General features: G+C 40.2%; 4 protein-coding genes across 4 annotated transcripts in view; 1 reads left to right on the top strand and 3 right to left on the bottom strand.

Annotated features, from left to right (window-relative positions):
- LOC147223852 (uncharacterized) overlaps positions 1-24,929 on the bottom strand; it is a 92,449-nt gene that overhangs the window by 41,198 nt on the left and 26,322 nt on the right. The gene's annotated exons all lie outside the window — the stretch shown is intronic.
- LOC147223858 (uncharacterized) lies at positions 3,845-6,286 on the top strand. Its single transcript, XM_086165872.1, has 5 exons — positions 3,845-4,026; positions 4,161-4,841; positions 4,933-5,058; positions 5,650-5,693; positions 6,069-6,286. Exons 1-5 carry the CDS (start codon positions 3,972-3,974, stop codon positions 6,186-6,188), a joined length of 1,026 nt encoding a protein of 341 aa, XP_086021998.1. The 5' UTR covers positions 3,845-3,971; the 3' UTR covers positions 6,189-6,286.
- LOC147223857 (uncharacterized) lies at positions 9,701-11,929 on the bottom strand. Its single transcript, XM_086166083.1, has 5 exons — positions 11,856-11,929; positions 11,041-11,730; positions 10,805-10,918; positions 10,010-10,104; positions 9,701-9,817 (listed from the first exon to the last, which is right to left on the bottom strand). The coding sequence occupies exons 1-5, from the start codon at positions 11,908-11,910 to the stop codon at positions 9,701-9,703; spliced, it is 1,071 nt and encodes a 356-aa protein (XP_086022209.1). The 5' UTR covers positions 11,911-11,929.
- LOC147223856 (uncharacterized) lies at positions 20,116-22,466 on the bottom strand. The gene is made up of 5 exons (XM_086166082.1): positions 22,412-22,466; positions 21,594-22,278; positions 21,348-21,460; positions 20,658-20,701; positions 20,116-20,327 (listed from the first exon to the last, which is right to left on the bottom strand). Exons 1-5 carry the CDS (start codon positions 22,464-22,466, stop codon positions 20,208-20,210), a joined length of 1,017 nt encoding a protein of 338 aa, XP_086022208.1. The 3' UTR covers positions 20,116-20,207.

Raw genomic sequence — 24,929 nt, 5'->3', positions numbered from 1 at the left:
AAGTTGTCACAGCAATTATTAGGAAGAATGAGGTCTGCTGCTGCACTTTTTCTTGAATTTCTGCTTTCCATGTTTATACATTCAAAAGTAATTTAAATTTATGTTTTTAAAGCTTGCTGATCTGTGAAGAGTCATAGAGCTGAACACATTTGGCTGACTGACTAAATACTGAACATATGAACCTGAAGACATGAGTTGTGAAGATAAAGTTGCAGACGAAAATAGGTCTGCAGGTACTATTTTGTTTACTCGGGTGAAATGGACAACAAACAGATGAACAAAACAGCACCAAAAAACCCTTGCATTGTTTTCCGGCAAGAAGATCAAGCTTTGCTTCTTAAGATCAATAATATTTATTTTCCATCCCCCTCTATGCTGCTAGGATGTAAATGGTGTTCTGTATCTATCTCTGGTTCTTTTCTTCATCTGTGTTTTTTCCACTTTATTGGTCGTAACATTAAAAAAATAATCACAAGGTGAGATAACACAACAAATAATAACCTATCAGCTGCATGTGACTAGTATAAACTCCAGTTCAAAAAATATACATATATCCCAATAAAGCCAACAAAAATCAATTGATACAGGGAAGCAATATCCTCAAATATGTGTATTTCCTAATACAGGCATCACAGTGACAACAAAACACATGAATATTTTATAAGAATAAGAAGAGCTAATGAATGAGGAGAATGAAAGGGAATGAAGGGCAGAAGAGGTGATTATTTTCTACCACGAAGTTGAATAGGCTGAATAGACTTTTTAACAATTTCAATTCAGCGTTCGACATCATAATCTTGCAACAGCTGATCACCAAACTACAGCTGGGGTTCAACACCTCCCTCTGCAACTGGCTGCTGGACTTCTTCTGTGAGAGGCCGCAAGCGGTACGAGTGAGCAACAACATCTGGTGCAGCATCACACTCAGCACAGGAGCCCCTCAGGGCTGTGTGCCCAGTCCCCTGCTCTTCACCCTGCTGACTCACAGCTGCAAACCCACTTACAGCACCAGTCACATGTTTTTGTTTACCTTTGTTTTTCTTTCAAGTATCACCATGCTTTCTGCATGGCTGAGGTTTGGCTGAGGTCATGCAACTCCCCTGACCAATTGGGCTGCACTACTGCAGATGTGCTCCCAAATTCAGGCTTATAATTTACTAGTGTCTCTTGTATGTGCTGGCACTGAGGAACATCTTGTCCGGTGTTTACTGAATCTTCATATTTATACTTTGCAAAAAGGCCAAATCATTTCATGTGATGGCTTTTCCGCATACTTCAGTTCTGTCTATATTATTTACTGTAAATTACTTCACACAAACACTTCATACACCTTTTCCACGTCATCTCCTTTTTTAAATTCCAGAACCCATTTTGGCCCTCAAGTCAAAAAGCTTGCCCTCCTTTGCTCGAAGCCATAGACTATCACTGGTCTCATTACTGTCTTGCATACCTTTCATTTAATATTGGCTGATTCCTGTCAGCAGTCAAGTGAACCCTGATCTCTCCCTCACCTTGTTTCATTTTCTCATGTTTATTTCAATGCATCATTTGCTATAGACTTGATTTGCTCATTTTGTTTGGCATTTATATGCATTGTATGCTCTTTCTTACTCGCCAAGCTTTGGTTCTTCACGCACCCCCTTCCAACGCTTCCGTCTCACCTCAACAGGATGTAAATGTGGTTCTGATTTTCTTACTGTTTCTTCTCTTCACCTACCACTTATCTGGCCTTTTCCTTTTCCTGTGCGTATTTTTTCCTGTGTGTATGTTTTTTTTTGACCCATTGTTAGCGACACTGAAGACAATCACAAGGTGAGATGACTTTGTTTCACCAAATATAAGAAAGCAGGAGGAGCTCTGTTAATTTGGAGGCCATGTAGCTTCTCTGCACAAATTTAAAGTTCATACAAGCCAAAATAAGACAGTGGACATAATAATGTATTAGCTGGTTTGCAGAGTTGCATTGGATATGGGAGGCATTGTCCATCAACAATGATAGCTTTACAACCACCCTCTTCTCTCCCACCACTTGCACTGAGTTCACAGGATGGAGCTAGCCTTCCTCAACAGTTTGTCTATCTTCTTCCTGTCACCCGCTGAAAGACTGCTGCTCCAGTGGACTACTCCAAAAAAAATGCTTGATGACACTACAGTGTTGAAGAAGGTCCTTAAGAGACCCCCCTGCATCCCAGAGGACCTGAATTTTCTCACAAGGTACAGTCTGCTTTGATATTTCCTGAAGAGACCATCAATGTTGTGAGAAATATTTTAGACTGGGGCAGGACATGTATGCAGGTTGGGTGAAAGTGGTGAGGAGTTCTGTGGCTGTGATAAGGGAGACCAAAGTGATGTTTTGACAAATTAGGGATCACATATGAGCCCCTTCTTGTTTGCTGTGGTGATGGACAGGCTGGCAGATGACTTCAAACAGAAATTTTACACATGTGATTTTTGCAAATAACACTGTGACATGTTCCGAGAGCAGAGAACGCATGGAGGAAAATCTCGAGAAGTGGAGTTGTGCACTGCAGAGGAGAGATATCAAGGTTAGCTACAGTAGAGCAGAAAACATTTGTGTGAATGACAGAGACCCAAGTTTAACTGGGTTCCTGTAGTAAGTAGTAAAGATATTGGCAAAAAGGATTCTGAGGCAGGAACTGGCAAGCAGGAAGATTGAGGAGAATATTTATTAATGGAGTGAAAGGGAACATGAAATTCGATGGCGTGAGGATACAAAAGAGGATACAAATGACATGGGCAGAAGGTGGAAGCTATTTTGCTGTAGTGACCCCTGAAGGGACCTGGTGAAAGAAAAAGTAGACAGTGATCCACACTGCATATGACAGATGAATCCTGTGCTATGTTTTGTGTGATTCATGCTCTGCTGATCAGATGTCTGCAGTTTTTTTTGTTTCATCCATAGTCCATATAGAATTTTGCATAAAAGATACTTTTAAACATAATAATAATAATAAAGAAAAATTTCAAAAAACAAGATAATGTGCATAACTGAAAAACAGTGGGTCTTTTTTCTTTTTATGTCCTTTTCAACTATTGATCATTTGTACAAATTGACGGAAACAGTAATTTTAAAAGTATCAAAAATCCATCAACACTTTTTTACACACACAAAAACAGCTTGTCGCTCTCATGGAAACATATTTTCTAAACATGGAAATTCATTTTCAGATCAAATACAATCCTTGCCCATCCTTTTCTTTCCTCGCAAAATAAAGGAGAATATACAAACGTTGGACTTTCTCGGGAGAAAAAAAGCACAAACTTCAGATTGAAAACTCACTATTCTTCATTTCATACACTCTCAGTATGAATACTGAGGTACAAAAGTAATTCTCTCGAATCGGTCATTTGGATGTTTATATTTAAATAGCTGACAGTTCCCAATGTCAATGTCATCATTTGGAGTGTCTTATCATGTAACTAATGGCATAGAAAGTAAGGTGTTTGACAAAAAAAGCTAAAAAAAAAAAAAAAAAAAGTGGCCAGAAGAAGTAGAGCACTGGAGAATAAGATCACGGAAAAAAGGAGAGAGGTATGCTTGCTTACTGGACACCAGAAAAGTATTAAGATCAAGGAGGAAGTTCGAGCCAGATACAACAAGATAGCCACAAATGAAGCACTGGAGACTGGCAAGCAGATGCTCACAGCCCTGGCTGTTCTGAGATCAGCACAACAGATAAACTGTTCTCCAACAATCCAGTTGAGGTCTTCTGTCAGTGTCGGTGTAATAACATAGTACAGGTTGACAGGAAATATTCGACTCTACGAACGTGTTGACAATATCGTGTTTCTGGAATGTACCACACAGAGACGATTGGGGGAGGAGTGAACATGTGATCGTTATAATTTCACAGACTCTCATCTGATTGGTTGATCAAATTTTGTCTTGCTTTATAAAACTACTGGTTAGATGTAGATTCTCTGCAGTGAAGGTGGAGGTTTCAACCAGCATGAATCCTGTAACTGTTGTTTTTCATGTGACAATTTTGCTGCTGGTCAGAACAGGTGAGCATCATTTGTTTATTTAGTTTCCATTTTACCTTGTTTTCCTTTCAAATTTGGCCATGTGTTTTGACATGGTTGAGTTTATCATATCTGTATACTTAGGTTCATTTTGTTTTCTTCTGTTTCCTTCTCAGCTCACATGGCAGCTTCGTCATCGTCTCTCCAACAATTATCTGTTAATGTGGGTGAAGACATTGTTTTGGAGTGTTTCAATGAAGACTCTGAATATGTCAAAAACTATTACTGGTATAAACAAACTCTGGGACAGAAACCAAAGCTCATGATTAATTTCACAAAAAATGGAACTTTAGAAGGCAAATTTAAAGATACACGCTTTGGACTTGACAGTAAAGCTGGCAGAAATACCCTCAAGATCTCAGATGCAGAAATTTCAGACTCTGCCACTTACTTCTGCGTGAAGCGCGAAACAAATGAAATTAAATTTTTAAACAGCACCCTGGTCAGGGTGTTGGACGTCCGTCTGAAAGTCAGCCTTTCTGTTCTCCATTCACCATCTGAGACCCTCCAGCCAGGAGACTTTGTGAATCTGACGTGTTCAATCCAAACTGGGACTTGTGATACAGGACACAGTGTTTACTGGTTCAAACATTCAGAAGAATCGCAACCAGAAATTATTTACACTCAGAAAGTCAAAGAGAACCAGTGTGAGAGCAAAGCTGGGACCCAAAGACAAACATGTTTGTGTCACTTTTCAATAGAGAATCTGACTGTCTCTCACACTGGAACCTACCGTTGTGCTGTTGCATCATGTGGTTGGATACTTTTTGGAAACAATATAACTCTGAACGTACAAGGTAAGTAGGATAGAATGATTTATTAGTTATGTATTATGAATGAGATGAAAAAATCCAAATCTAATTTATTTTAAAATAATTGAATCTAAAGGCAGAATGAACTCAAGTTACTTGGTTCCTGTTCTGAGAGGAGGTTTGATCTTCACCACAATCCTGGATGCTTTCCTGATTTTTACCGTGTACAAACTGTACAAGAAAAACACCAGCCGACACACAGGTGAGACAAACAGTCGATCTCTGACCTCTATGCTCACTGTTCATGACTTTTTAGCTGCAAACATCAGTGTCAGAGTAAGCTTAGTGGCAATCATTTTATGAGGTGATGCCAATATCATCATTTGGAACATTTTATCGTGTATTAAATTAGTGCCATGTATATTGAGGTGTTCAATGTTCACTTACTGTCTCTTCATCATGCCACTTGTATGTAGATAGGATATGATGGGTAGCCAGAGAATATGTTGTCTCCAGAGTCAGTGAATTAGTAGCAAGAAAAATTGGGAAGTGCAATGATTTGAGCGAGTGAGACAAGGACGGATTTTGATTGACAGACAATTGGTTCAGACTATCTCCGAAACTGCATTCCTTGAAGGGTGTTCTTGGTCTGCACGGTCACTACCTATCAAAGTTGTCCAGTTGGATTCTCGTGTCTCTTCAGTAGATACCACTGCATGCTGAAATCATTTCTTCCAGGGTACATTTTATGAATTTTCGTCACTGATCAATTCATTGTCATTTTGAATCTATGAATGTCCATGGTAACAGGTTGAGAAAGCCTGATTTTTTTTTTTTCCTTTTCAATGATCAGAACCTCAAGTCAAATCTCCATCCACCCCCACCCCAGATACAGAGGTATGTTAATTTACTATCTAATGTTTATGTCAAATATTTTGAAGCAGGATATAAGCAACATCAACGATTTACCTTTTAATGAACAGGGATTATAAAAGATAGTTTAGTTAACTTACTAACTTTTTTAGTTAACTAAAAGATAGTTTTGAAAATGAAGCTGTTCTAGTCTTGGCTTCCATAATTTTCATGTTGTATTACCGCTATTTCAATTACAACTTGACAAATTGAGAAGTCAGGAAATATCTGACTAATACTTTCCAAAGAAGTGATGAAATGCATAACATCAACGTTGAGCTTTTAGGGGGGGACCATGTTTTCACATCAGTCATGAAATATATAATGTATGAAATTCTGTTTTTCATGTGAAATTAACAGGATCGCCAAGAAGCAGAGAACCTCCACTATGCTGCTCTAACAGTTGCCAAGGCAAGAGGACCAAGAAGACAGAGGGAGGAAACCTCAGATCAGTGTGTGTATTCCAGTGTAAAGCAGTAAATGGACACGGTTCCAGTTATTCTCATGAAGATGCAGATGTTTTGAGAGACATGATAGCATATCTGTCAGAACATACAATAAACCACCACTCCTGTGCTGACAACACCTGTTGGTCTTCTCGGGCTGTTTTTGTAAAGGAGATGTTGGAGGAGTTTTTGTAAAGGAATTGACTGTTGATGGTTTCATGAGTTGATTGTGCATCACAAACCCCATGAAGATCTGCAGTGGTCGCAGTGAGGTTTCGATGCCAGTGATGTTCATGCAGGAAGCCTTTAATGGGGTCTATTTTATTCACTTTTCATCATGTCATCACGCAATGGTAAGAGGAAAAAGGAAAGAAAAAAAAAGAGAGTCAGAGATTCTTTGAAGTTCTCACTTTGGTCAAACTTCTTCACTGAGTTCAGCCTGACTGGTTTCACAGTCCCTTCTCCACCGCCGCCCACGCTCACAAACCGGAAATATACGTAGTTTGTTTTTCAAGCTTTTCTGTTCTACTTCTGGAGGTACAAGAAGTGCCCCACAAGGAGGAAGCGGACAGGTGTGCTACATCTGTGTCCCGAGCTAAACAAGGTAACTGGGGGAGTATGTATGGTGAAGCGATGAGGAAGATAACTGCTGTGGAACATGGAAGCCAATATGCTAGGCCTTCTGATTTCTCCTACCAACCTGTATGTGTTTATGAAGCCCGGGACTGAAAAATGCAAGTTGACTTGAGTCACCGTCTCACCTTAAAACCCTAAATTGCAGCATTCAACCTGTGCCCAGATCTGGTCCTCATTGTGGAGCTGCCAGTCCCCTGGAAGGAAGCCATTGAGGAAGCATTTGAGAAACTTGGCTGCTCAAACAGGGGACCGGGACTGGAAGGTGTATGTGTGTCCAGTGGAAGTGGGCTGCAGAGGCTTTGTAGCTAGTTCCACCCTTCAAGCCTACTAAAGGAGTTTTGAATCCAAGGCCATGTTCAACCAAAGACAATGACAGAGCTTGAGACCACAGCCAAAAGAAGTCAAGTCAATGGCTTCAGAGGAAGCAGAGGGTGACAGTATGGGCTTTGCAATTACCTTTGGTACCTCCAGGACAACGCATACTCAGGTCTGATCAGCCGGCGGTGGGCCAGACTCAGCTGAGGGTGGATTGTGATGGAAGGACCGAAACATCCTATAAGGCAGGGGAACACAAATAATAAGGTGTTGCATTGGAGGTGCCGGCAGGTCATCCCCCAATCTAACCCCACCCAAGAAAACATCTCAATCCCCATCCAAGAGGAAGTTCAAACAAACTGACCTGTCAAGATCACTTTTACTCTATCTTCCTTTCAATACCACGACAACTCAAAACCTGCTCCTAACTTTCTTTAAACTGGTCTTCTTGGACAAACAGTATATACACCTTTTCTAACTCTTGCCTTTCCTTCTTCTCTCTGCTTCTGAACATGACTTCCTCCTCTCCTTCTTCCACCCTTTAGTAGCCCTATTTCCACTGGTACTCTGAGGGCAGGGAATTTGTACCAGTGGCAATTGTTGGCAACACGGGTCTTGGAGGATTTGGTAAGAAAGTCGAAGATGCCAGCTCACATAATTACTCTTGGCACAATTTTCACACCAATATTGTCAAAACCAAGCACTCAAAAAGACCTCAAACCCCATCCAAGAGAACATCTCCAACACCAGCGTTGAGCTGATTTATCAAGGGATTCGAACATCTAGTCCCAGCAAGCATTCATTCATGATTCAAATATTTTTTTTCCGAATGGAAAAACAATAAACCAGAGGCCTGAAAGTGACACCATATATATGTACATGTATATATTCAGAGTTGATATTTATTTTCTGCTGCCATCCCTCATAGGGCTACACATCTTCTTCATAACACATGTGGACTTAAAGTGTCTCTCTAAAACCTGCTTCCAGACACACAGAGTCCAGAGGTTGAGAGTTTTGTGGTTGTTTGGTGTAACTTTCTCAATTAACACAAACCAACTCAATTTTTTTTTATTGTAGGAAAAACAGATACACAATTTATTCTCAAACAAGGACACATGTATGACAATAAAAGTCAAGAATGATCTACTTCTTTACACCAGGGTACAGACATTCATCCCTGCTGTTATTTCTCTCTCTTGGTCCAAGGCTGCTGAAATCCATTGAAGTGGCATAAAGTTCTCTGCTTCCTTGCGATCCTGTTTAAACAAAGAAAAACAGCTGGGTGTCAGATTTGTAAATGTTGCTGACATGTTCAAAGTTATTTAAAAAACACTTCAACTTAAACACTTTAACACTTTAACACTATGTTCATGACTCAAATGTCCAATGGCGCATCATTATACACCCCAAAAATATGCTATTTTGTGTAACAGTGGCTTCGATATGGATAGCTGTACTTTTTCAATTAAATTTGCCCCAAATATTGACATATGAGCTATATTTGATTTATATGCAGCAAAAAAGATGAAAGTGGATATAAATACAAATATGTTCCTACCTGTGCATCTGGACCCACAGCAATCGATGGCCTTTCTGGTGAGTTTTTTTCCGATACAGAAAATAGTTTCAAAAACTTGCGACAGATATAAGCTACCAATCAAAGAGCTGTATATGAAGAACACACGTGGACCCAGCACTGAGCCTTGTGAGAGCAAAGTTGTCCTTTTTCCAAAAAATATCTGTCCAAATGATGCAACGGCGCAAAGGTAAGTTCCAGTGTGAGATCCGGTCAGATTCTGTTTTGACAAGTGGTAGAAACAGGTTTGTGTTTGGGTCGCAGGTTTGTTCTCTTGTTGTCGGACACCGACTTATGTGACAGGATATTCCCAAGACTTGTGTCGGATGCATCCACCTCCACCATCCAGGACTTCCGACCACTGGGCAACAATACAGTTCTTTTCTCAACAGTCCAGGGAAGATGCTTCTGACTTTGTCTCTGGTTCAGAAGTGGATTGACACGAGGAAAGTGAGATTTTCACCATCGTGTAGGATTGGTTTGTGTGCAATGGCTTGTGATGCTTTCACTCCAGCCTCAGTCCACTCCTTGTGAAGTTCCCTCAAATTCTTGAATTGATTTTGCTTGTCGATCCTCGAAGCTGTGGCTGTCCCCTATGCTGGTGTATCTTGTCCTTCCAATCAACTTTCCATTAATATACTCTGATGCAGCATTCTGTGAACAACTAGCTTCTTTCTAACTGTAAATGACCCCTTCAAGATAACTTTGACTCCAGTTCTTTTCCCATCAGTGCCATGACAGTACATCTTGGAACTTGTGTACATATATGTCAATACATATATGTCAATTTAGGTGTCTCTCTGTATCCAGCTTCCTGACCCACTGATTCCACAGGGGTCCTGAGTTCTGTGGTTTTTCATTGTAAATTCCACAAAGAAATCAAACTTTATGACTTAACACAAACGGACTTGGTGAGATTGAAGGAGGTTCAGTTGTTTTATTGCAATAAAACAGATACAATGCAAAGTTTACTCTCAAAGAAGGATCCAGGAACAACAACAGCTATCCAGAATGATCTACAGCTTGACACTGGCGTACACACATTCACCCCTGGTGTCATTTCTCACTCTTGGTCTGTGGCTGCTGAAATCACTTAGAGTGGCATATTGGAGGTTCTCTGCTTCCTGGCGACCCTGTAAATAAAATATAATTCAGTTGGCTGTCAAATGTTTTTTTGTTGCCATGGATAATTATTCATCATAAGAAAGGAATGTGTCAAGATATTATTTGTTTAAGATTTTTAACAAATAACTATCATTGTAATGTTAATTTTTTACACCCAAAATATGTGCAATTTTTGCAAAGTATAACAGTAGTATCACTACAGATAACTTTTTTCTTTTTTGGCGATATAAATACAACCAACATGTTCCTACCTCTGCATCTGGAGCCGGAACAACCGATGGTCTTTCTTGTGAGTCTGGTCCGTAAAAGAAGCATTTTCAGAACACAACACTAACACTTGTTGTAAGCAGTAATAATGTACCAAATGTGGAGGTATTTATTCATAACAAATGAGGACTCAGTACTGAGGCTTGAGGCACTCCAGTGGACAAACTATGAGTTTGGACATTGACCCCCTCCGAGATACAACCAAAAATAACAGAAAACCCCATATGTGTCAGCCTTAAACCATGCAAATTCCAATTTTGTCTATAACTTTTTGAAGCTGGAGTAAAGCGGTTTTATCAAAAATTTGATCATTAATCTTTAATGATGGACATTAATTCATCAGGTTTTAATCAGGATATTCTTCATCAGTAATATCCGTGCATATGTTGGGTAGTTTTAACCGAACATACACCTGCAAGTGATTAATTGTCTGGGCTTAAACGTTGGGTGTAAACTTTATATCATACTAAAAAATCACCCAAACAACTTTGGATTTATATGGATTAAATCTAATGAACTCAAAAACTGAGGGCTGATTTGAAGCAATGTCCAAGGAGTTCAAACTGGCAGCACCTCCTTTTGTACAGACTGTCTGCGAGGATTACTCGATTGAATGATTTCTACTTTGGAAACATTTCTGAGCTTGGTTGATAAAAATAGATATATAAATATTTAAATAACTTTCCATATGAACCTCTCACGTTGAACATAATCTTAGTTTTCCCTACCTGTGGATTTATATCTCTGTGTCCTGTACAGTCTGTGTGCAGTAAAAGCCAAGAAAACAACCATGATTGTGTTAAACGTCAAAGCTCCGATCAACACAGGTGTCCAGTTTTTGCCTGCATATTCCAAAATGAAAAATATGATAATAATTTATGAATGAAGACTAGAAACATTAAAAAAAATAGATTGGACTGCAACTTTCACTAATGACTAAAAATAGTCTTCTTCTTACACGTACCTTGTGGATCCTGAGTTGTCCCTTTTCCAAACAGTATCTGTCCACATGATGCAACAGCACAACGGTAGGTCTCAGTGTGAGAGGCCAGATTCTCTTTCGACAAGTGGTAGAAACAGGTGTGTGTTTGGGTCCCAGGTTTGCTCTCACACTGATCCTCACCGACTTCTTGAGTATAGATAATTCCCGGTTGAGATTCCTCGGAGTCTTTGAACCAGTAAACACTGTGCCCTGTACCACAAGTCCCAGTTTGGACTGAACACTTCCGATGCTCAGAGCCTCTTGGATTGGGGGTCCCAGATGGCGAGACAAGGACAGAGAGGTTGACGTTCGGACTGGAATCCCTCACAATGACCATGATGCTGTTCAGAAATTCAAAGGCATTTGGTGAGCTCCTCATGCAGAAGTAAGTAGCTGAGTCGGAAATTTGTGCATCTGAGATATTTAAGTGATATCTGCCGGATTCAATGTCAAGTCTAAACCGTTTATTATTTTTATATTCATTTTGAAAATATGACCAGTTATCCTTTTTTTTTAATTCAGCTATAGAATTTGGTGTTTGTCCCCAAGGTTGTTTATACCAATAAAACTTTGATAGATATTTAGACCCTTCATTAAAACACTCCAAAATAAAGTCTTCGCCAACATTGACGGACAAATACTGTAAAGACGACGATGAAGCTGTAATATGAGCTGAGGAGGAAATGGAAAAGAAAGAAATGTAAAGTTAAAGTTACACATATATTAACCTCAGTCATGCAGAATGTATGATGATACTTGAAAGTTGAAAGAAAACAAAATAAAAATATGATGCTCACCTGTTCTCACTAGCAGCAAACTTGACACATGAAAAACAACAGAGACAGGATTCATGTTGGTTGAAACCTCCACCTTCACTGGAGAGAATCTGCATCTAATCTGTAGTTTTATTAAGCGAGACAGAACGTGATCGACCAATCAGAGAGGAGTCTGTGAGTGTCATTGATCACATGATCACTGCCCCACCAATTATATCTGTGCGGTACATTCCAGAAACACAATGTCGCCGACATATGCGGAAAGTAGATCTATCATATTGTATCAAAGTGATTTTACAGAAGTTTTGTGGAATGGCCCTGTGGTTGGCTTTGCAGGACATGTATGAGAGCGGTGAGTTGTGCTGTAGGTGTGAAAGAGAAGTTCATGGTGGAAGAGGGACTCCATCAGGGATCAGATCTGAGCCCCTTCAGTTCTCATTGGTGATGGAGACGCTGCCAGGTGAGATTAGACCGGAACCTCAACAGACCATGGTGTTTGAAGATAACATTTTGGTCTGAGTGAGAGCAGGGAGTAGGAGGAGGAAAATCTCCAGAGATGGATTTAGGCTCTTGCAAAGGAAAGCCATGAACTTTCTCCACAACAAGATGATATGTGGGTGAATGAGACAGACTCAAGTGGAAGCACAAGACTAGAAAAAGAATGGAGATAAAAAAGGTTGAGCAATAGAGTGTGTTTAAAAGAGGTAAAGAAACGGGTTCAAGTAGGTTAAAACAAGTGGAGAAAAGATTTGGGGGGAATGTTTGATGCAATACTATCAGCTGTGAATGTGGTGTGGAATTGTGGCAACATGATGAGCTCAAATTGTTGGGGAAGTTACATTAATTCTGGTTCTGATAGAAAGGTTTCAGAATACTCTTGTATCATTGCAAATATGGTTGCTTAGAAAGAGACCAGTCAGGATGTTGACACTGACCCCTGTCCACCCACAAAAATCCAAAAATGGGCATTTGAGCACAACATCTGGACAAACGAGTGATGGACAAAGGTATCCTGCTCTGATGAATCATGTTTTCTTTTACGTGACATGGAATTCTGGGTTCGCGTTCCTCGCTTACCTGGAGAACACATGGGATCAAGAGCACACTAGCAGAAGATGAGTCGGTGAAGTTAGTGTGATACTTTGGACAGATTCTTGATGGGAAACCATCAAGAATTTAAGATGATGAGTCAGCCTCCAAACTCTCAGATATCAGTCATATCAAGCATCTGCTGGATGTGCTGGACAAACAAAAACAATCTATAAAGACCTGTAAATTGCTTTTACAGGATCTGCTGCAAAAATCTTGATCCCAGCTATCACAACATACTTTGGTTCTTCCGGATACCACTTCAGGTTGAAATGATCTCTTTCGAAGTGACTTTTATGAACTCTTTACAATGAATAATTCACAATCATTTCATATCTATGAACGTTAACATTTTGAAAAGTCTGCCTGTTTCCTTTTCAATAAGCAGATACAAGAGGCAAATCTCTGTCCCCCTCCACCCTGGCTACAGAGGTATGTTGTTTTACTATGTAATGTTCATACATATTTTGAAGCAGGATATAAGCACTATGAATGATTTACCTTCTAAAGAACAAAGATTAGAAAAGATGGTAATAAAAATGAAGCTGTTCTTGCACTGCTTTCCATACATTTCATATCCGACTCATACTATCCAAAGAAGTAATGACATACATAAAATCACATTTCAGTTTTTTTAGGGCAGAACGACATTTCAATATCAGTCATGAACTATATAAATATATGACAATCCTATGTTTCATTTGATTTTCACAGGATCACCAAGAAACAGAGAACCTCCACTATGCTGCTCTAACAGTTGTGAAGGCAAGAGGACCAAGAAGACAGAGGGAGGAAACTTCCGGTCAGTGTGTGTATTCCAGTGTAAGACATGAGACGGACATGTTCCTATCATTTTATCATGAAGATGCAGATGTTCTTCAATGTTCAGAGTCATGAGAGCATGTCTTTCAGGGCCGACAACAAACCACCACTCCTGTGCCGATAACATCTGCTGGTCTTCTCAAGCTGTTTTTAGTAAAGGACTTGACTGTTGATGGTTTCATAAGTTGATTATGCATCACAAACCCCATGAGGAGAAGTAACTGCTGCGGTCACCTCTGTGAAGGTTCAGCGTCATAAATGTCATACAGGAAGTTTTCTCATGGTGTGCTTTTTATTCACGCCAGAAGAAAAAGAAAGGCAGAGACACTGAAGTCCTCACCCTGGTCAAACTTCTTGATTGCCGCCCCCTCTGAAAAAGACGAAATATATATGGCTTGTTTCTTTTCAACTTCCTTTACCTTAACTTTCTTTGAAATGCTACAGGTTTACAGTATCATGTCTCTTTATTTGAAAGAGCGTTTAGTTGGTGTTGAATGATGCACTGAACATCTAAATTGACAAAGTGAACGAGGTGAAGCAGTGATCCATGTTCATTGGACTTCTGCAGGGAAGACTATTGATAGACCATAGACCATAATGTACTTGCTGATTGACTATAAAAACTGATTTTATAAATCTGAACCGTTGAACCTGAAGCTGCAAATATAAAGCTGCAGTTGAAAATAGCCCGGCAGGAAATGTGTCGAGGATTTTACTCATGCTTACACAAGTGAAATGGACGACAAACAGAAGAACAAGACAAAAATACAGGCTCAAGTCAAACGTTGCTTCTTCATTTCAGCGATGTTTATTCTCCGTCCCCCTCTTCTGCTGCCCCTCAACTCAACAGGATGTCATTGTGGTTCTGAAGCTATTGCATTTTCTTCTCTTCATCTCACACCCATCTGGTCTTTTCCTGTGTGTTTTTTCCACTTTATTGTTCATGACATTGAAACCCACCACAAGATGAGATGACACTGTTACAACAAAATCAAAGAAAGTTGGAGGAGCTCTGTGGTGTCGATGGCCACCTCCCTCCTCTGTTAGTTAACACTATTCAATAGACAGTGGACATAATAAACGATCAGCTAGTTTGCAGTGTGACAGACTGTATGAACATGTGACTATTAACAATTACATCTTGAAGCACTTGAGCATGATTGAAAAAAAAAAAACATGAAATAAATGTCTTGTATAAGCCAACAAAAATCAATCGCAACAGAGAAGTGATACCTTCAGATATTTGTTTTTCCAAATGCAGGCAGTACAGTGACAACATAACACATGAATACTTCACAGCTGAAGGCAAATCTTTTTGGAGTCTGCAAAAGCAAAGGCAGTATATCAGGCCTCATATTTTCCCTTGCTTCATTCTGCTACAACATTCTTCCGAAATGCACAATGCAGCACGAGGGGGACACTGATAAGTGTACTTATTGTGTCAGTCTTGAATCCTGATAAATGCAGAGTTGTGTCAAGAAGCACATGCAATGGATAAAAATGAAAAACAAACTAAGCAAATCAAGTCAATGACTAACCTACCGAAATAAAGTTTGAGCCATAGTTAACAACAGCTTCCATCTGTTACGTAACCTAAAGAATACTGATTGAAATCTGGCTACTTCAGGTTGTAGATGGGCGAGTAGGAAGTTGTGTCTGCTGGTAGAGCGAGGAGAAGCAAGAGTCTGGATCGGAGGATGGGGAATGGACAAGGGATAGAAATTGAAGGTCTGATATTCACTTTGGAAAAATAAATGTGCTACTCCTATCATGCCAGACACAACCATTCAAGGTGGCGGTTGTCGTGCAGCACGCCATGGGGATATGGTGTGTCCTACTGTGTGGGTGGTGAGTCGCTACTGTACAGGGCCAGATACTGTGTATTGTTAAAACCAATAAGATGTGACTTGTGAGCTCAAATACTGAGAGGGTGTTGGGGTTGCTGACTGATGTGTTTATGTTTTCTCCCACTTTCACTTGATGTGGATCTTGTTTCTTTTCTTTCTTCTACCCACAGACACAGAAGTTGTGGAACGTTCTCCTTATGAGCACTCTGTATTTTATTCCTTCTGTTGATCTGAGTTGCAACCAACCTGCCCTCTTTTCCATTTGATTGTAACTCCGCACTTTCCTTTTACGAACTTTCATAATGAATAGATGCATTAAATACCAATTGCATTTGGTTTTATGTTACGTGGGATGACTCGTATGCTCGGTTGGACAGCAAGGAAGGAGAGAATTATCTTTACAGGTTGGCAAAACAGAAAGATAAAGATGGAAAGGATACACAACAGGTCCGGAGAATTAAGGATAGAGAGGCAAATGTATTGACAGATGCTAGAAGAGTGATGGGAAGATGGAAAGAGAACTTTAAAGAGCTGATGAATGTGGAAAATGAAAGCGAGGCAAGGGTAGAAATGGTGACTATTGCAGACTACAGGGTAGTCAGAGATTAGTAAAGTGAAGTGAAGAGGCATTGAAGAGGATGAAGAGTGGAAAGGCAGTTGGTCCTGATGATATACCTGTGGAGGTATGCGAGTGTCGAGGTGAGGCACCAGTAGAGTTTCTGACTTGATTATTCAATAGGATCTTAGGGAGTGAGAAGATGCCTGAGGATTGGAGATAAAGTGTGATGGTGCCCATTTTTAAGAATAAGGGGGATGTGCAGAATTGCGGCAACGTTAGAGGAATAAAGTTGACATGCCACACAATGAAGTTACAGGAAGGGGTAGTGGAAACTAGACTGAGAGAGGAAGTCAGCATTTGTGATCAGCAGTATGACTTCATGCCTAGAAAGAGTACTACAGATTCATTTTTTGCTTTGAGAATGCCAATAGAGAAGTACAGGTTGAGATTCCTCGGAGTCTTTGAACCAGTAAACACTGTGCCCTGTACCACAAGTCCCAGTTTGGAATGAACACTTCCGATGCACAGAGCCTTTTGGGTTGGGGGTTCCAGATGGCGAGACAAGGACAGAAAGGTTGACGTTCGGACTGGAATCCCTCACAATGACCATGATGCTGTTCACAAATTCAAAGGCATCTCTTGAGCTCCCCATGCAGAAGTAAGTAGCTGAGTCGGAAATTTGTGCATCTGAGATATTTAAGTGATTTCTGCCGGATTCAATGTCAAGTCTAAACCGTTTATTATTTTTATATTCATTGTGAAAATATGACCAGTTATCCTTTTTTACAAATTCAGTTATTAGATTTGGTGTTTGTCCCAAAGGTTGTTTATACCAGTAAAACCTTGATAGATATTTAGACCCTTCATTAAAACACTCCAAAATAAAGTCTTTGCCAACATTGACGGACAAATACTGTAAAGACGACGATGAAGCTGTGATATGAGCTGAGGAGGAAATGGAAAAGAAAGAAATGCAAAGTTAATTTTACACACATATATTAACCTCAGCCGTGCAGAATGTGTGGTGATAATTGAAAGTTGAAAGAAAACAAAATAAAAATATGATGCTCACCTGTTCTCACTAGCAGCAAACTTGACACATGAAAAACAACAGAGACAGGAGTCATGTTGGTTGAAACCTCCACCTTCACTGGAGAGAATCTGCATCTAATCTGTAGTTTTATTAAGCGAGACAGAATGTGATCGACCAATCAGATGGGAGTCTGTGACTGTCATCGATCACATGATCCCTGCCCCACTAATTATATCCGTGCGGTACATTCCAGAAACACAATGTCGCCGACATATGCGGAAAGTAGATCTATCATATTGTATCAAAGTGATTTTACAGACGTTTTGTGGAATGGCCCTGTGGTTGGCTTTGCAGGACATGTATGAGAGCTGTAAGACAGCGGTGAGGTGTGCTGTAGGTGTGAAAGAGAAGTTCATGGTGGAAGAGGGACTCCATCAGGGATCAGATCTGAGCCCCTTCAGTTTGCATTGGTGATGGAGACGCTGCCAGGTGAGATTAGACCGGAACCTCAACAGACCATGGTGTTTGAAGATAACGTTTTGGTCTGAGTGAGAGCAGGGAGTAGGAGGAGGAAAATCTCCACAGATGGATGTATGCTCTGCAAAGGAAAGGCATGAAGTTTCCCCACAACAAGATGATATGTGGGTGAATGAGACAGACTCAAGTGGAAGCATAAGACTAAAAAAAGAGTGGAGATGAAAAAAGGTTGTGGATTTTAAGAACCTAGGGTCAATGAGCAATAGAGAGTGTATAAAAGAGGTGAAGAAATAGGTTCAAGCAGGTTCAAACAGGTGGAAAAAGGTTTTGGGTTGATGCAATACTATCAGCTGTGAATGTGGTGTGGAATTGTGACAATACGATGAGCTCAAATTGTTGAGGAAGTTACATTAATTCTGGTTCTGATAGATAGGTGTCAAAATACACTGCACATCATGGCAAATATGGTTGCATAGTCAGAGACCAGTCAGGATGTCCACAAAAATGCCAACAATGGACATTTGAGCATTAGATCTGGACAAACGAGTGATGGACAAAGGTATCCTGCTCTGAAGAATCATGTTTTCTTTTACATAACATGAAATTCTGGGTCCGCGTTCCTCGCTTACCTGACATGGCATCAAGGGTGCACCAGCAGAGGACAAGTCGGTGAAGTTAGTGTGATACTTTGGGCAGATTCTTGATGGGAAACCATGGGTCCTGCCATCCATGTTGATGCTTTTTTTACATATGTTACATATCTAACAACATATCTCACAACAATGATTTTAAGATGAAGATTCAGCCTCCGAACTCTCAGATATCAGTCATACCGAGCACTTGCAGGATGTGCTGGACAAACAAGAACAATCCATAAAGACCCGTAAATTACACGGCTTAGAGGATCTGCTGCAAAAAATCACACTCCAGTTATTTTTATGGCAGAACTACATTTTAATATCAGTCATGAACTATATAAATATATGGCAATCCTGTGTTTCATTTGTTTATAAGATGTGACTTGTGAGCTCAAATACTGAGAGGGTGTTGGGGTTGCCAGGAAGGCCAGAGAGAGTTGCATTGACCGAGAAACACCATAAGACAGGATGGAAAGAGAGGAACTCTGGTATTGTGTGAGGAAGTCTGGAGTGGCAAAGAAGTATGACTGGTGCAGAACATGTATGTTAGCTGTGAGACTGTTGCAGTGTGCTGTGGGGGTAACAGAGAAGTTCAAGCCCACACAAGTGTGATGAGGAGGATGTGCAGCACTCTGAGGGATGGCAGCAGAAACAAAATCCCCTTTCATATGTTAATACTGAAAATATACATTATGGTGTCATTTTCAGGCTTCAAGTTTATTGTTTTCTCTTCGGAAAAAGTATTTGAATCATGAACGAAATGTGAACTAGCATCTGCGACTTTCATACCAGATCTGTCAAGGCCCTGATTGCCAACAATTGCCACTGGTACGAATTCCCCGCCCTCAGGCTACCAGTGGAAATCGGGCTACTGTGGGTAGAAGAAGGAGAAGAGGAAGTCGTGTTCAGAAGCAGAGAGAAGAAAGGAAAGGCAAGAGTTGGTTGAAATGCCAAGAGAAAATGTGGATATACGGTTTGTCCTGGAAGACCAGTTGGGGAGGTTGAAGAAAGTTAGGAGCAGGTTTTAAGTTGTCATGGTATTGAAAGGAAGATAAATGGAGTAGAAGTGATCTTGACAGGTCAGTTTGTTTGACCAGCTGGCACCTCCAATGCAACATCTAACTATTTGTGTTCCGCTGCCTCAGGATGTTTTGGCCCCCAGTTCACAATCCATCCTCAGCCGAGTCTGGCCCACAGGCCCTCCTACTTCCTTATAGCTGCTGTGACGGCTTCCTGTCAGCAGTCTCATTAACATGGATCGCTCAGTCACCTTGTTTCACTTTGTCAATTTAGATTTTCAATGCATCATTTAACCAAAATTCTGTGCTCATTCAAACAGATGTGATAGTATTAAATATAGTATTTCAAAGAGAATTAAGGTGAAACAAGATGAATAGATAAGCTTGACAAACAAGCAACATATATTTCCGGTTTGTGAGCGTGGGCGGCGATGGAGTGGGGACTGTGAAACCAGTGAAGCTGAACTCAGTGAAGAAGTTTGACCAAAGGGAGAATTTCAAAATGTTTCTGACTCTTTCTGTTTCCTTTAACTTCTTTTCAATGTGTGACCGCTGTTTAAAAAGCGAATAAAAATACACACCATGAAAAACCTTGATGCATGAACATCACTGACGCTTCAACCTCACTGTTTTGAGTGCAACGGTTGCTTCTCTTCATGGGGTTTGTGATGACGAGGAAATGTAGAAGATGAAGAAATACTTGATGCACAATCAACTCATGAAACCCCTTTTCTTAAAACAACCAGAGAAGACCAACAGATGTTGGCGGCACAGCAGTGGTGGTTTATTGTCTGATTGTTTGAACATTGGATGACTGACATGTTCCAATGTTCCAGAATATTCAAGAACATCTGCAACTCCATGATGAAATAACTGGAACCATGTCCTTTTACTGCTTTACACTGGAATACACACACTGATCTGAGGTTTCCTCCCTCTGTCTTCTTGGTCCTCTTGCCTTCACAACTGTTAGAGCAGCATAGTGGAGGTTCTCTGTTTCTTGGCGATCCTGTAAATTTCACATGAAACACAGAATTTCACTAATTAGATATTTCTTTATTGATACTACAACGTGGTCCCCCCAATGAATCTAAAAGTTAATTAAATTATTTTAATCAGTTCTTTGGATCGTATCTGTCAGATATTTCCCACTTCTCAGTTGCCACATTGTAGTTGAAATAGCAGTAATACATCAGGAACATTATGGAAGCCAGTACAAGAACAGCTTCATTTTTATTACCGTCTTTTATAACCTTTGTTCTTTAAAGTAGATCATTGATGTTGCTTATGTCCTGCTTCAAATTATGTGAAATAAACATTAGATATGAAAACAACATACCTCTATATCCGGAATCGGAGTGGAAGGAGATTTGACTGTTGAGCCTGATCAAGAAAAAAATTAAAAAAATCAAGTTTTCTCAAACTGTTACCATGCTGCACGACTCAATATGACACTGAATTGATCATTGAAAAAAAAAAAAAACACAAAGTGTACCCTGAAAGAAGTAATTCCTGCATGCAGTGGTATCTACTAAAGAGACACAAGGATCCAACTGGACAACTTTGATAGGTAGTGACCATTGCAGACCAAGAACACCCTTCGAGGGCTGCAGTTTCGGAAATAGTCTGAACCAATTTTCTGTCAATCAAAATCCGCCCTTCTCTAACTCGCTCAAATCATTACACTTCCCAATTTTTCTTGCTACTAATTCACTGACTCTGGAGACAACATATTCTCTGGCTACCCAACATATCTCATCTACATACAAGTGGCATGATGAAGAGACAGTAAGTGAACATTGAACACCTCAATATACATGGAGCCTTATTTAATACATGATAAGACGTTCCAAATGATGATATTGGCATCACCTCATAAAATAATTGCCACTGAGCTTACTCTGACACTGATGTTTGCAGCTAATTAGTCATGACATTGACTGCAGAAATGAGGACATCAGTAAATTCTGTTCATAAGACAACTTGGGAACAGTGAACAAAGAAGTCAAAGATCGACTGTTTGTCCCACCTGTGTGTCGGCTGATGTTTGTCTTGTACAGTCTGTACACGGTAACAATCAGGAAAACATCCAGGATTGTGGTGAAGATCAAACCTCCACTCAGAACAGGAACCAAGTTCACTCTGCCTTTGGATTCAATCATTTTGAAATGAAGAAGATTTTAGTTTTATCTTCTCTGTTCACCGAACTGTCATGTTTACTACTCACTCATAATACATGACTAAAATACATAACTAATAAATCATTATATTCTACTTACCTTGTGCGTTCAGAGTTATACTGTTCCCAAAAAGTATCCAACCACATGATGCAACAGCACAACGGTAGGTTCCATTGTGAGAGACAGTCAGATTTTCTATTGACGAGTGATACAAACAGGTTTGTCTTTGGGTCCCAGCTTTGCTCTCACACTGGTTCTCTTTGACTTTCTGAGTGTAAATAATTTCTGGTTGCAATTCTTCTGAATGTTTGAACCAGTAAACACTGTGTCCTGTATCACAAGTCCCAGTTTGGATTGAACACGTCAGATTCACAGAGTCTCCTGGCTGGAGGGTCTCAGATGATGAATGGAGAACAGAAAGGTTGACGTTGAGACGGATGTCCAACACCCTGACCAGGGTGCTATTTAAAAATTCTATTTTAGTTGTTTCGCGCTTCACGCAGAAGTAAGTTGCAGAGTCTGAAATTTTTGCCTCTGAGATCTTCAAGGTATTTCTGCCAGCTTTACTGTCAAGTCCAAAGCGTGCATTTTTAAATTTGACTTCTAAAGTTCCATTTTTTGTGAAATTAATCATGAGGTTTGGTTTCTGGCCCAGAGTTTGTTTATACCAGTAATAGTTTTTGACATAATCAGAGTTTTCATCAAAACACTCCAAAACAATGTCTTCACCCACATGAACAGATAATTGTTGGAGAGACGATGACGAATCTGCTGTGTGAGCTGAGAAGGAAACAGAAGAAAACAAATGAACCTCAGTATACAGATATGATAAACTCAACCATGTCAAAACACATGGTCTTGTTTGAAAGAAAAACAAGGTCAAATGGAAACTAAATAAACGAATGACGCTCACCTGTTTTGACCAGCAGCAAAATTGTCACGTGAAAAACAACAGTTACAGGATTCATGCTGGTTGAAACCTCCACCTTCACTGCAGAGAATCTACATCCAACCAGTAGTTTTATAAAGCAAGACAAAATTTGATCAACCAATCAGATGAGAGTCTGTCAAAGTGGCACGATCACATGTTCACTCCTCCCCCAATCGTCTCTGTGTGGTACATTCCAGAAACACGATATTGTCAACACGTTCGTAGAGTCGAATATTTCCTATCAACCTGTACTATGTTATTACACCGACACTGACAGAAGACCTCAACTGGATTGTTGAAGAACGGTTTCTCTGTAGTGCTGATCTCAGAACAGCCGGGTCTTTGAGCATCTGCTTGCCAGTCTCCAGAGCTTCATTTGTTGTATCTGGCTTGAACTTCCTCCTTGATCCTAATACTTTTCTGGAGTCCAGTCATCAAGCATCTCTCGCTCCTTTTTTCCGTGATCTTATTCTCCAGAGCTCCACTTCTTCCGGCCACTGCTGTTCATCCTTTCGCCGAACATCAGTTGCACGGCTGTTCCCACTCCATCAGTCGACTAATTTATTTTTGTTGATATAGTCATCAGTGACATGTTCACATCCTCAAGCCTCTTAGTTGCATCCACCAGGATTCAGTGATCTTCTCCTTCTCCAGTGATCCAGCCAGTGTGCTGGGGGTTTGGCAGCTCTTCTGGTTGTTCATGGATGAAGATAACATCCCCTTGCCTGGTGTCCTGGCTCCTCAGGTGCCTGTTTTAGGCAGATATTGGAGCACTTTGAAACAAAAGATTCACCAAAATCCCAAATGTGTATAAAACAGAGAATTTTCATCAATGTTTATGCTTTATAGAGGACTGTTTTCCATAAATGTTTTCAAATGATCATGAGTTGAAAATGAGCTAAAAAGAGAAACAGCCACTGTGTTTCAGTTTATGCAAATTAAGTCCTACTATTTTTTTTATTGTTCTCTATTTTTATTATTTTTACAAATATGTTTGATCTAAAAATTTAACTGGGACTTGTATGATACAGAAAAAAACTGCCAACATCTGATCAGCAGAGCATGAATCACACAGAGCACAGAATTCATCTGTCACATGTGGTGTGGTCACTGTTTACTTTTTCTTTCACCAGGTCCCTTCAGGGTTTGATACAGCAAATCAACACCCACCTTCTGCCCATGTCATTTGCAGAAAGCAGTTGAGGACGGATAGATGGGACATTCAGATGGAAATCCATCACACTGACCATGTGCTGTTTTACAATTTCAACGTATTTGCAATACTGCCCAAGCAGAAGTAAGTAGTTGAGTCAGAAATGTCTGCATGTGATGTCTTTGAGTGGTATCCACCGGTCGAGGTTTCAACAGCAAAGGGTTCAGCATTTTTTAATTCACCTTGGAAAGAAGCATTTTCCTCGTACTTGTACTGACCACGGTGCCGCTCAAAAAATAGTGTTTAGCATTTCACCCTCACAGCAGGAAGGACCCTAAGGACCTTCCTGTGTGGAGTTTGCATGTTTTCCCCATGTCTGCGTGGATGTTCTCCAGTTTCCTCCCACAGTCCAACAACATTTTGGAGGTTAATTGAAAAAAAAGGAAGAAAAAAAAATTAATTGAAAAAAAAGGGTGTTGCCTCTCGCTCAATGACAGTTGGGATAGGCTCCAGCATCCCCACGACCCTGAGTGCAGGATAAGTGGCAGAAGATGGATTGATGGATGGATGAATCTACTGCAACACTCTTGTAAATGACACAATGCAGTGCCAAAGGAGCCCAAGCAAGTGTTCACTTTGTGCCAGTCACAAGTCCTGATCAATGCAATGAGTTGTATCAGGAAGGGCATACAATGCATAAAAATGCCAAACAAAATCAAGTCTGTAACTTACGAAGGGACTCAGTTCAGGCCCTGGTTAACAACGACTGCCTTTGGTGCTGATAACCTACAGGTTACCAATGGATTGTGAGTTTGAGGAGAAGGTAAAAATTTTGGTGTGAGAAAGATGAAGTGAGGCAGAGAAAACCCAGAGGTGAGTGTCAAAATTGGGGCAGATTTCAATGGGCATGTTGGTGCAGGTAATAGAGTTGATGAAGAAGTGTATCCAGGATGGGAACACAGAACGCGTTTTGGTGATGGACTTTGTGAAAAAGATGGAAATGGCTGTGCTGAATACTTGCTTTCAGAAAAGGCAGAAACATAGGGTAACTTCTAAGAGAGGATGTGGGAGCACACAGGTAGACCACCATGAATCATTTACCTTTTCAAAAAGATTTACAAAGACAGTTATGAGCATGAAGCTCTTCTTGCACTGGCTTCTGTAATGTTCCTGTTGTATTGCTGCCATTTTAACAACCACTTGACAACTGAGGGGCACAAGAGGGAAATATATAACTTGCACTATCCAAAGAAGTGATGAAAAAGACAAAAAATCACATGTGTTGAGGAAGTATTTTCTATTTTCAGTCATGACATGTATGACTGTATGACACTCTTGTGTTTTAGA

This window comes from Fistularia commersonii, chromosome 19 (genome assembly GCF_037954325.1).
Source record: "Fistularia commersonii isolate RoL2024-O1a breed Wild chromosome 19, RoL_Fcom_v1.0, whole genome shotgun sequence".
NCBI classification, from domain to species: Eukaryota; Metazoa; Chordata; class Actinopteri; order Syngnathiformes; family Fistulariidae; genus Fistularia; species Fistularia commersonii.
Note: the sequence above shows the minus strand (reverse complement) of the source record. Positions and strands in the feature narration are given on the sequence as shown.